This window comes from Epinephelus fuscoguttatus, linkage group LG16 (genome assembly GCF_011397635.1).
Source record: "Epinephelus fuscoguttatus linkage group LG16, E.fuscoguttatus.final_Chr_v1".
Classification (NCBI taxonomy): domain Eukaryota; kingdom Metazoa; phylum Chordata; class Actinopteri; order Perciformes; family Serranidae; genus Epinephelus; species Epinephelus fuscoguttatus.
Window position 1 is genome coordinate 40,102,159 of NC_064767.1, and position 12,973 is coordinate 40,115,131.

The 12,973-nt window shown below is 40.9% G+C and overlaps 1 protein-coding gene across 1 annotated transcript in view; it reads right to left on the bottom strand.

The window, feature by feature from the left end:
* eno4 (enolase 4) overlaps nt 1–12,973 on the bottom strand; it is a 193,883-nt gene that overhangs the window by 78,905 nt on the left and 102,005 nt on the right. The window contains 5 exon segments of the mRNA XM_049601099.1: nt 6,076–6,201; nt 6,393–6,557; nt 7,033–7,101; nt 7,338–7,466; nt 7,553–7,722. Of these exon segments, the coding sequence (XP_049457056.1) occupies nt 6,076–6,201; nt 6,393–6,557; nt 7,033–7,101; nt 7,338–7,466; nt 7,553–7,722 (659 nt within the window).

Sequence of the window (12,973 nt, forward strand, 5' to 3'; positions counted from 1 at the left end):
TGCCCCCTGCCCCCCCCTCCCAACAGTTCTTTTGAATAGTTCCTTTAGATGATAACTTGTGTTAAGGTGGGTTGTCAATGGGTATGTCCAGCAGGGGCGAAAATCCCATTTCATAGCTGGGGGGACAATAAACAATAAAATTTTAGAGAATAATTCCAGGGGGGGACAAGGAAAAAAAGTTGTAGCCTGTCTTTTATACAGCATCTTTTACCGCAATTTGACGCTTTGATCTTCTCTCTATCTCTCCAACGGGTGTGAATGTCTATAGTAACTAAACTAAAACTAAACATTTCCTGCAATTAAACTGGTAAACTGCTTTATAAACAGTGTGCTGTGAGATCTGCCGCTGCGCACCTCACAACCATGCGTAATAGTTGCGCATAATGACCGCTCCTCGTCAGTTAAACTGCACGTCTTTCATGTTTGTCTCACTGACAGGTGGAGAGCCTACAGACAGGTACCCATTAGCTACGAGCCGCTCCGTCACAACCGTGCGTAATAGTCGTGCGTAATGACCGCTCCTCGTCAGTTAAACTGCACGTCTTTCATGTTTGTCTCACTGACAGGTGGAGAGCCTACAGACAGGCACCCATTAGCTACGAGCCGCTCCGTCACAACCGTGCGTAATAGTCGTGCGTAATGACCGCTCCTCGTCTGCACGTCTTTCATGTTTGTCTCACTGACAGGTGGAGAGCCTACAGACAGGTACCCATACGAGCCGCTCCGCCACAACCGTGCGTAATAGTCGCGGGTAATGACCGCTCCTTGTCAGTTAGACTGCATGTCATTCATGTTTGTCTCAGCCTACAGACAGGTACCCATTGCTCCGCCACTGACTGCTCTTGTCCTGTCCTCTTCCTCTTCTTTCTCTCCTGTCCTCTCTATCACTAAACTCTGAGCTTAATCATCAGCTTTTACAGGCCCCCACTAGGGGGTGAGGTCAACTTCCAGATAGGGTGGGATCCACATGGAGAAAAGGAGAACTGGATTAAGGTCACATTCCCACCTTTACATGCCCTGACTGACTGTTCAACATTATACTCTGGACTATTCTTTCCCTAAAAAAAGGAAAGGAAAATAATCAATATATCTTCTGTGTATGTTTTTGTCTCGTTTTATACCTGCCCTTTCTAAATAAAAATAAAATTTAAAAAAGTAAATTAATAAAATTAATGGGTAAAAATGTTTGACTAGGGCCAGTCTGTTAGACGTAAAACCTTGGAGTGGTTGCTGAAGCATGCCAGCCAAGAAATAAGGTATGCCAAACAATACAATGTTTGTTTGTTTTTTTTTTAAAAAAGATTATTTTTGTGGGCTTTTTTGCCTTTAATGACAGGACAGAGAGTCTAATGGGGAGACAGAGAGAGAGTGGGGACTGACATGCAGCAAGGGGCCGCGAGACGGATTCGAACCCGCGGCCGCTGCAGCAAGGCAATGCCTCTGTATATGTGGTTATGGCACTATCCACTACACTACCGACACCTCAAACAATACAGTGTTTAATAAATAGATTTTACTTATTTTATTCAAAAGTTAACTCAGTTCCTTGTGAATTTAGAATCCAATCACCTGCAAGTCTCTGAATGAGAGGAACGTCTTTCTTCTTGTTTTACAAGGTATACAATTTGTTTGAAAATTATATATTTATTAAAATGTTTGTAACGTTTTTTTCTGTTATACTAATTTTCTTTTGTTTATTTTAGTTTAAACCAACACCTAAATAGAGGAGTCAACCTCTGTTTTTCCCACAATTTATTGATTTTGTTGCAACTTTAATTTATTAATTTATTGGGCAATTTATTTTGTTCTGTTGTCTGAGGCCTTGCTGCATTAACGGAAGAGACTGGTTAGTAGGGCAGCAAACCTCTTGGTGGTGTGTGTGGTTTGAATTATTTTTCTATAAGTAGATAAACTTCGAGTGTTGTGGATTAATTTGATCTATATTGACTCATTTGTGTGTTGTGTTTAATCCATAGTTTCCCTACATCATTTGTGATTTATTTATTTTTTCATTGTTCATTTCATAGCCCTACCCCAGCTTCCCCCATGGTGCAGCAATCACATTAATCAATCCCTTAATTATATTATTGCTGTTAGTATAATGTGGTTTCATTTGAATTCATATTTAAACTTTTGTTGCTCCTCAGTTGACTCAAAATATATTTTATGCTATGCATTAAAAATAAATCCTAAATATTTTTAGTATAACAGTCTCTGGTTTGAGTCCTTAACAGTCTTCAGTAATCTATCTGATTCAGTCACACTGAGCTCACTTCTGAACAAGACCCCAATATACTTGAACTCCTTCACTTGGAGCAGTTACGCACTTCCAACCTGAAGGGAGCGATCTAGCAGTTTCTGGCTGAGAACCATGGACTTAGACTTAGAGGTTCTGACTCTGACACGCAAGTGCTATGCAGGACTGTCGTGGTAAAGGGGAGCTTTGAGCATATAATGCTAACAAACATGTACCAATCAATATGACACTTCTGATCTTGGTTAATACTTGACCCCAAACATGCGCACCAACTTTGGTAAAATTCTGTCCACCACTTATTAAAGCCATTTATAGACCAACAGAAGGAAGTAGCTCAACTGCCAAAATCAAAGCAGAAGCAAGAGGGGTTCAGGCTTCACAAAGCCGAACAAAGTTATTTAAGCTGGTTTAATTCTGTCTAAAGAAGGAGTGATAAAAATCACATACTTGTTTAATCATTACAGCGTATGCAGTGTTTCAGTAATTGCACACGTAAAGTCCTGTGTTGCTCCCTGTCAATCAGATATGAAAAAAACTTGGTGGGTGTGTTTAGGAAATGAGACCAAGATGTCTCCACTGAGTTTAATCAGGATTGCTCAAAGACAACGAAAGTCATGGCCTATGTCCTTTTAAGCCCAAGTCCCTGCAAAGAATGCAAACTACCAAAGAATCCATCATGGTTCCCTTAATTGGCCACTAGACTCTTTGCAGAGGACACTGAGATGTAGATGTGTTGCAAATTTCAAATCAGTCTGACTCAGGGTGTGAGGGGCATGGCCTGTCAAAGTTTTTCCTTTTTCGGCCATCAATTATAGCGCCACCATCAGGCTAAATGAGATCAAATTTGATCTGAAGCATGAGGACATCATTTCCAATTATGGTGCCTGTCATGATCCTCATCATGGCAGCCCCTCCCTCTTCCTTATATGTGTGTGTGTGTGTCATTCCCTGTCTGTATTACTCCTCCTGTGTTTCTCCCCCTGTCTGTTCTGTGTGTGTGTATGTGGGCGTGACTTCCTTCCACAGGCAGCACAAGGTGAATCCACTCCAGCAATCAACCTCTCCATAAAGCCTCTGGATTCCTCCCTACTCGTCGCCGGATTATTTCATCAGTCTGCGTGGTAGTTTGTATCCTGGCTCCTGTGTTTTTGCCCTCGTGCCTTATTAGCTTGTGTAGCTAATGTCTCTGTGTTTCTTCCGCCTCAACTCAGATTGCTGTGCTTGCCTTGTGATCTCGTGTGTGCTTCTTCACTGCCTGCCTGTGGACCTTCCTGCTGTTGTCTGCTTTCCTGTGTTTCCCCTTGGAGTGAGTACGCTCGAGAAGACGGAACCTACTGCGCCGTGCTGCAGCACCAACGCCATTACCACGTGGCGGACGCCACACCACAGACACTCTCACTCTCCTCCTCACCGGTGCCTTCACGAGACACGTCGGGATCCTGGGACCACGCTCCACCCCTCCCCCTTGCACTTACCAGCACGTTTGAACATTAAAGACTTGTTATTCACCGTGTACCTGTTTCCTGAGTCGTGCTTTTGGGTCCAGGCTTTGAACTAAACCATAACAGTGCCAAGTTTTATGTCTCCAGCTCATTCCAATTTTTTTTTTTTTTTTCTTTAGCTGGGCTGCAGTAAATCAATATTGAAATCATCTAATATGGAACAGGCTTTGCACTTCATGACAATAGCATTCTGAAGTTCAACAATATCAACAAAAGAGTTAATATTATGGCTTGGTGGTCTATGTACACAACCAATGATAACATGGCCTGGAAACAAAGTCATTTATTACCTCAATAAAAGTTGATTTAACAAAACTATCTGTATTAGGTTTACCAATTACTAAATCTTGTGGCAGAGTGTATCTAATAATCACTATAATAAGGAGGGATACCCCACTACCTTGTCCATCTATTCTATTGGTAAAAAGATGATTGTGGCCATTTTTTGAGTAGAGAGACACTTTCAAGTTGTTTAACCAACTTTCAATAAGACCGACAACAGAAAAGTGTAAAGGTAATGAGGTAAAGTAGTCAGTTAATAAATTAAAGTGTTTTGGAATTGGAATTGATTTTTTTTCATGTTTTTCTAGACACCTTGATTTTAAAGAGTCCTCTGTGTAGTATTTGCAAGTATCTAACTTCTGATCAAAAACATTGAAATGATCATCTCTAGTCAGCATGTAAGAAAGGTGAAAGGTTTGAGTAGTTCGAAAGTGCTACAGAGTTGCTTACAGGTTTGGAAGAGTCCACAACAGTGTTATTAGTGTCCATAACAAGATGGGCACTGCAGGAAAAGGGCGATAAGTTCACTCCTGAGGGAGTCAAGATACAAAATCTCGAGGTGGGTGAACAATTAGATACTCTAAATATGTTACCATTCCCTTGTTGCATGCTGCTTTGACCTTTGGCCACAGTTCAGTTTGTTTCTGTCTCACACATTCAGTGAAGTCTTGACGTAGATCTTGGTGCCCTAAAGTTTTTCCCTCTTTTATGGATTTCTTCTTTATCCTTACATCTGAGTTATGTCATGACAATTATCTGTGGCATGATGGATTGCGCATTATATTTTCCATTACAGTGTGCCCATTCAATCTCAATTTGTTTCGAGACATGTTCCAATTTATCAGCCAGCAGTTGGTTAAATTTAGATTGTGTGACTTGCCACAATTAATTTCTCTCAAGTATTTCATCTATAAGAATGTTGCAGAGACCCGTCAGAGATGGTCCTAAGGTTGGCAGAGTTATCAGAGCTTTTTATTTAACTCATCCATGTCCTTCTGAGGTGATTGTGAGCTATTTTAAATAACTTGCAAATCTTTCAGAGTGCTGTCAACTCTTTGATTGGTGGAGTCAACAAACATTTGGACAAATGATTTAGAGTTTTTTGTCTTGTTGATTCATCAGGACTTTGAGTGTTTAAATGACTTCCATTAGTCAAACAGCTCATTCACCATGGACAATGGCAAAGAAAACCTTCTTTCGCTGCGGGTACCATCCACATTTTTTTTTACAGTATTGTTGAATATGCAAACAAAACACCATGGTCAAGTGAAGAGTTGATGCTATCTTCTGTCTGTTTTGGCTGTTGTCAGAAGTGATTATTCTGTGGCCTGCTAGTTACAAGCTGTTCACAGTAAGGAAGATCAGCAAGTCCACATCTGTAACTATAGCAACTTTTAATATGTCAGCCTGTCATCAGGTTATCTCAATGTTAACTCCCACACGCTAGATTTCAGGTTTCAGCCGTCAGCCATACAGTTTCACTGGTATTACAAACTTGTTGGCAGAAACATGCCATCTCTTCAAAGTTCTGTCCATACAGACCATTATCCATTACCATTTACTTATTCAGTAAGAACCAAAGGACTTGGGTCTGAGAGCCACACACACAGGGGAGGCAAGTCAAAAATAATTAACAGACAGACCAATACATAGTTACTTTTGGTCTTTTCATGGGACTTCTCAACACAAAAATATAAAATACCATAATCCCTATACTTCAACTTCAAAGCAATCTATATTTAAATTGCCCTTTTAAGAATTTACCAGAATTGTTTCTACATTTCTGCTTAACACTCAGAACAGAAAGTACAGAGTAGGTGACATAAAACACATTCATTCATTCATTAATTTTCCATAACTGCTTATCCTGTTAGGGGTTGCGGCACACCCTGGACAGACTGCCAGACTATCACAGGGTGACCGTATAGTAAACAATAAATACAACAATAATATTTTATACAATATATAAACAATATTATCTATATGCATGAACTTGGACATACTGATAAAAGAATAATAATGCCTTGGACTTACCTCTCTCCTAAATGGATCGATTAAGGCCACCACTGCTGGGTATTTCCTGATGAGGTTTTGGTACAGATCAACTAATTCATCTGGTGACTTCAAAACTCCTGTTACAACTTCATACTTTCCCTTAGACTGAGAAGAGAAGAAAACAAATTAGATTAACTTTGCTGCTTGTCTCTATAGGCTGTGGCTATACTCCATTTGCATGTGAACAGACCTCTTTAGCTGCACGCATATAGAATTGATTTACACGATGACTCATATACAAGGACTCCCAACATGTTGGCTCACATAAAGCCAGCAGCTACCCTTTGCCGACTTACATAGTCCAATAACTCAGGGGCAGCACATTTTACTGCTAAATGGATCTCTGTCCCCAGTGCCAGTCCAACATTAGTGCAGGCTTCAGTGATCAGATCTAGAGGCTGCTGGGGTCGCTCATAGGTTGCAGCCATCACTCCCCTGTCACACAGTATTGCCTGGATGGCCTCAGAGCAAAGACATAGTTACTTTGTCAGCAACATCTATGTATTGTGCTTAGCTGAAGCTGCATGTGAATGACAGTAGATGAGTATATATTCATGGTTCTGAATGAGATGTTTGTCACTGCAAGATTATTAGAGTACGAGCGTGTGTACCCTCTTCACTGTTCATGTTATGAATGTAAGGGCTACAGGTTATTGAACAATGCAGGAGATAACTCTGTGTACATAGTAAGGAAATGGTAAACAGTAGATATATTGAATCCTTTGATAAGCATACCTCCAGGGCTGCATACCTGAGTTAATTTGAAAATTAGCCATGACAATAGAAAACAAATCTCCTTTTTTGTAAGTAACTTTTATGGAAAGCTCAGTAACAGAACCTTGAATACTGCCTCCACCTTTTACATTGAGAGCTCTATCAAAGCCTGTGTGATCTCAGGCCCTATTCTTGCAGTGAATAAATCACAATGTCCCTCACCCCAGCTTTTGTTGCCATGTTCATTATTCTCATCATCTCCTTCTGTATCTCAAGGGTCATTGTGATTATCTGTTGAAGAAGTTCACAGTTCAGTGTATTTAACAAATGTTATGGTAAAAAAAAAAAAAAAAAAACAGTTTACAAGAACTGAGGTGCCTTAACAATACCACATCATAGCAATAACAAAAGATGCACAGAGACTTGCACAAAAAACACTGACTTCATACAGTTAACAGGTCTATGCCAACTGCCAACAGATAGAACATGCAACAACTACATGAAGGTGTTTGAAGAGTGGTGAGTACTTGTTTGACTTGCTGTCCAACTTTGGGGATCAGGATGACTTCCTCAAGTAAATTCAGTTTTCCAGGAGAAGTCTTCCCATAGTTCAGCAAAGCTACCAAAGAGACAGGGATGTGAAACTGTGTTGGAGCCTGAATAACATTTTTAAGACATCCACATATGTAGTTCCAGTGTAGTGTTTGTTTGAATGTGCATGTTTGTGCTTGTCTGGTCTAACCTTTCTGTTTTTCAGAGCAGCTATGTATTTGTACAGTGGGATATCTTGTATTTTTGCCCCACTTTTGGCCACTGCCGGAGACACTGAGCCAATGGCCAAGCTCCCAGGCAAAATTGGCTTGGGTGGCTCGGCTGAAGGGATTGGCTTCTCTGCAGTGTTGCTCTTTCTACCTGTGATGTTACAAAAGAAAACAAAGTGACAAACCTGGACAGACATTCATGTGCCAAAAGGAGGCTAAATGTACATTTTCATGTGCTGCCCTTTATAAAGCAACTAAAAACAGCAACAGAACATAAGACTCCTGTGCAGTGAAACTGAAGTGCCATAGTAGCAACAAAAGTATAGGAACAGATGTGTAGTGCAGTTCCATCCATCCATCCATCCATTAGCTATATCCTCTTATCATTTAGAAGGCCAGGGGGAGACTAGAGCTGTTCCTAGCTGACACTGCAAGGTTCAACACCAACTTTTAAGAGTGACTGCCAGGCTGGCAACTAGACCTCAGCTTTTGGTTGCTGAAACTGAAAACACCTTATTGTTGGGACCTCTGGACTTCACAGATGATTTTTGTTAATTTGTGTAAACTGACATTACTTTTAATTTCAGCCCACTTGAAATGGCAGATGTGGCCTCTTCTGATTTTCAGATTATGGACAGCCAAATTAACCTTTACTTTTTCATACCTTTGGTGAAAACATGCCCATTAAACCACCACTGGTCACTGTGGCCCATAGCTTTTCACTGTCATCAAGTTAATTTAAAAAAAAAAATCTGCTATTCTTCTTCTTTTCTCCTTGGACATCATCAGAGGAGAGTCCTTGGTGGAGGAGGAACTGCCCTTCCCCCACCTTTTCTCAGCTCAGCTCCCACCAGGAGCTGTGGCCTTGCTCTCAGCACGTATGGACTGCTCAAAATCAGCAGACACAAAAAAATCCTCTCAGTGTTAGAACATTTCAAACAAGTTAGTGCTGGGCAGACACAAAGTTTGCAAGCTTACTTTTCAAGCAAAGGAGAACAAAGCCTCATCAGTGTAGAACTGCTAACTCTGTAAGGACAAAGAGTTGCCAGACTCCTCTTATCTTCACCACTGGAATAGAATACAACAAAGACTGTACCGGAACCATTTTCTTCTAAAGCCTGGTGTACACTGTGTGATTTTGGGCTCTCCAAGACTAAAGATGACAAACGTGAAAGAAACGTACCTCTCAAAGTGAGAGAGAGTTCTGTGTCAGAAATTTGGGATGACTTTCTCACTGAGTGACTGCTGTTACGGCCTTCATCTACTAACCAGCCAATAGAAATGCAGCATGAAATGATGCACCAATGCTAAACCCATGCAAATAGACGTAAAGCAGCTTGCCTTGGAGGCAAAATGCGTTAAACAAAATGTGGGGGTTTCCAGCAAAGAGGGAAACTTTGTGGAGTTGTGGCAGCAGAAGCCTTACCTGTATGATGTATCCTCCAGCTCTTACAATTATCATGTAAAAGAGGACAGAGCATGGAAATAAATAGCTAGTGCCCACTGCCCACAAAACTTAAAGCTTATTTAATTATGTTACCCTTTATTTTGTGCTTCACAGTTCACCTATGATTGAGTAGGCACTATCATCTTAGAGTCTGAAAACATCAAGCATGTCATATCCAAGTTTATGCAGAGCAGGTGAGCGGAGCGGACCGGGTGAAAATTTCCACTCCTCGCTCGCAGACCTGTCACTTTGCGCTGCTCGTCCGCTCCGCTTGGTTCTGTCCATTCTTCGCTCTGCTCCGATCCACTCCATCATAAATTTTATCCCACTCCACTCGCTCACCACTCCGCTCAAAAAACTGCATCGTACTACCCTAACCTGTAATCTTCTATTCACAAATAAAACATGAGCTTGGTAGCTCTTTCTCTTGTTCCACATAATCACCATCTGTTAGTTTTACAGGCATGGTACACTTGTAGGACTTCTCAGTTTCTTTTCTGAAGTACACAGTAAACTCCAGAGTTTTGAAAGAAAATAGTGTGGATGTGCATATGGAGCTATATTTGTGTCTTTATTACACGCGAGAAAATAAATGATATGAGAGGGAAAAAAATGTTTGAGAAAAAAAAAATACTTGAAAGAAAAAGTTTTCGCACTGATAGCAAAAAATAATAATATTTGAGACTAAAAAAAGTTTTGAGAGAAAGTATTTTGTCATAGAATATTAAAAAAAAATAATCTGAGGTTTAAAAAATGATTTCCAAGAAAAAACTTTTTTTTTTACTCTCAAATATTATTTTTTTTTTCTATCAGTGTGAAAATATTTTCTCTCTCTCAAAAAAAAAATGTTTCTCTCAAAACATTTTTCTTCTCTCTCTTAAAACCTAAGTCTTTGCTCTCGTGTCAGGATTTTGCTCTCACTGTGAAAATAATGTCATGGGCGGGGCCACGTTCCTATTGGCCAGTCTCAATCGAATTGACAGCTAGGTGAGGATCGTCTTGGGAGTCGAATTCAACTGAATCATTCATCCACCATGGTTGATTCACCGGCATAGATACGCTGCGTTATTTGGGAACAGGGACTCCAATGTTTGGGTAAGATGGTGACACACACACACAATTGATGGGTAGCTAGCTGAGCAAGTTGGTTATCAAAATCATTTCTATAATGAATCCCTTTTCTCACCTAACGTTATTTTACTGAGATTGTGTTATTAACTGCACTAGCCAGCTAGTGTTAACTTTACATCTAGCTAGGTTATCCCATTAATGTTACTTTACTACGGTGCTTTTCTCTTCCAACATTCCATGTGTGGCAGGGTGAGCGCTGCCACACATGTGGCGCTTGTGTGTGCTGTGTGTGCTGTGTGTGGCGTGCTTTGTGTTTGTTGTGCTCTGGTTTCTGTACCCAAACTTGGGACTCATAAGGTAGGCATTGTGATGGAAATTTTATACTTCATGAAGAGAGATGTGAACTGAAGTCACATGCAGGAATGTTCAATGTAATTGTGTAATGTGACCTGTGACCTGTGACCCTTTGTGTTGTTTCATGACACAAGTAAGGTATTGAATAATCACTCAAGGTATCGAATATATACTCAAGGTTATCACTTCTTTCTTGTGAATGATTCCTTTAAGTGCAGAAGGGCAGAGTGATAACACACCCACAGAGATAGATAAATACCAAGCTTTTCTCCTCAGACGTTGAGTCTTCACTTTGTAACCGACCTGCGTGTTGCTCTGTGAATGCTCCTCTTGTACAAGATTAAACCCTTGTTTGAATTTTGAGCTGACTCCAGGCCTCAGCCCCGGTGCAGCCGCTCCGTTTTCCACTGCTGTTCTGCTGGTTTTCCACAGACTGATTAAAGCACCCTGTAACGCGGCTGTGCATTCATGCGGCTTTGGACCTCTGTGTTATATTTGGAAGTCCGTCTCCTGTCCCCATATTTACCAGTGTACGAATCTGTGTGACCTTCTGTTGTTAAAAGTAGTCTACAAGTTTGAGTGTATTCCCTGGGGTGCAATTCCACAGGTGGTGTTGTCGGTTTATTTCCCTCTCCTCTCCATTTGACCACACATGTATAACGTTAATGTATGCATATCTGCTCCCAAATAACGCAGCACATCTATGCCGGTGAATCCACCATGGTGGATGAATGATTCAGTTGAATTCGACTGCCAAGACGATCCTCACTTAGCTGTCAATTCGATTGAGACTGGCCAATAGGAATGTGGCCCCGCCCAAGATATTATTTTCACAGTGACAGCAAAATCCTGACACGAGAGCAAAGACTTTGGTTAGGTTGCTTAGGTTTTGAGACAGAGAAAATGTTTTCACACTGACATCAAAAAAATAATATTTGAGAGTAAAAAAAATTTTTGAGAGTTTTTTCTCGGAAATCATTTTTTAAATCTCAGATTATTTTTTTTATATTCTATGACAAAACACTTTCTCTCAAAACTTTTTTTAGTCTCGAATATTATTATTTTTTGCTATCAGTGTGAAAACTTTTTCTCTCAAATATTTTTTTCAAACATTTTTTTTCCCTCTCATATCATTTATTTTCTCGCATGTAATAAAGACACAAATATAGCTCCATAGTGTGTAGGTGCAAAGATTCTGGGTGAGTGACCGGAGCGAAATTGGAGCAAGAGATAAGGCTCCGCTCCACCTTTTAAAAAAAATAGCCGCTCCTCGCTCAACACAAAATCCTTCCACTCCCCGCTCAGCTCCGCTCTGCTCACAGGCTCTGGATCCATGTCACACAGTATAGCTTGCACTAAATTGCTTGATTGTTTAAATCTCACCGTCTGAAGGAGGCTAAAATCTTTGCTCATCCAAAATAGATGACTGCCAGCTAACAAGCAGCACAACAAAGCAACTCTTCCTTTATTCAGGTACTGGTAACGTAACAACTGGGCCTAGCATTAGTCCAACAGTGCAGTCTAAGCAAGACTATTAACATTTGTCACTGTATTTGTAACATGTCTTGATTTTAATTTTTGCAATGAATTTTGGTTGTGATCTTGTTGTATTCAGGTTTTGGGTAGTTGGCTTTGCCAAAGTGAAATTAATTAATCCCACAGACAAAGTCCTGCATGCAACTAAACATCCTTTTTACTCACTTTTATACAACAGAGATCAGACACATACTCATACAATTTGGCTTTACACCTAGCTACTCATGCAAAGAGATAACCTAAGCTTTCACATGTTCTTAAACTCTGACCAACCACATGTGGTGAGGCGGAACCTCCCCGCTGTGATTTGGCTATCTTCTGTGTAGTTTTCCCTGGTCAGCCATTTTGTCCTGCACAGTGTGTGGCATTAGACATTGTAAACTCAAGCATGACCACATCCAATCACACACACACACACACACACACACACACACACTTAGACACACACTATGAGGGGTGAAACATATCAGCGAACACACACACACACACTGCATTCACTGTGTACTTGATACAGGTGCATTATATGTGCAACCATCACCGTGTACTTGCTTCACGTGCACTGCGCGTGCATTCGCCGTGTACTTGTTACACGTGCAATGTGCGTGCAATGCCTGCACATGCCTAGACGTGTGGTTATATGAGGGGTGAAACGTATCAGCGAACACACACACACACACACACACACACACACTGCATTCACTGCGTACTTGATACGTGTATATGAGGGGTCAAACATTTCACCCAACCACACTACAACGCGTCACTTGCGCCTACTTAGGACACATCAGATCTAATCAAACCGCGTGAGCGCATGCCTACATTTTACATAGAGTTACTATGGAGACACGAGTGTTACACACACGCCTGCTACATGATGCGCAGGTGTTGTGCGCTCCACTCACATGATGCGCTCACACGTCTTATCAGTACGTGTGTACAGCGTGTTACAAACGCTACACATACACTACACCTGCGTGTGAGTGTGAATCTCGCA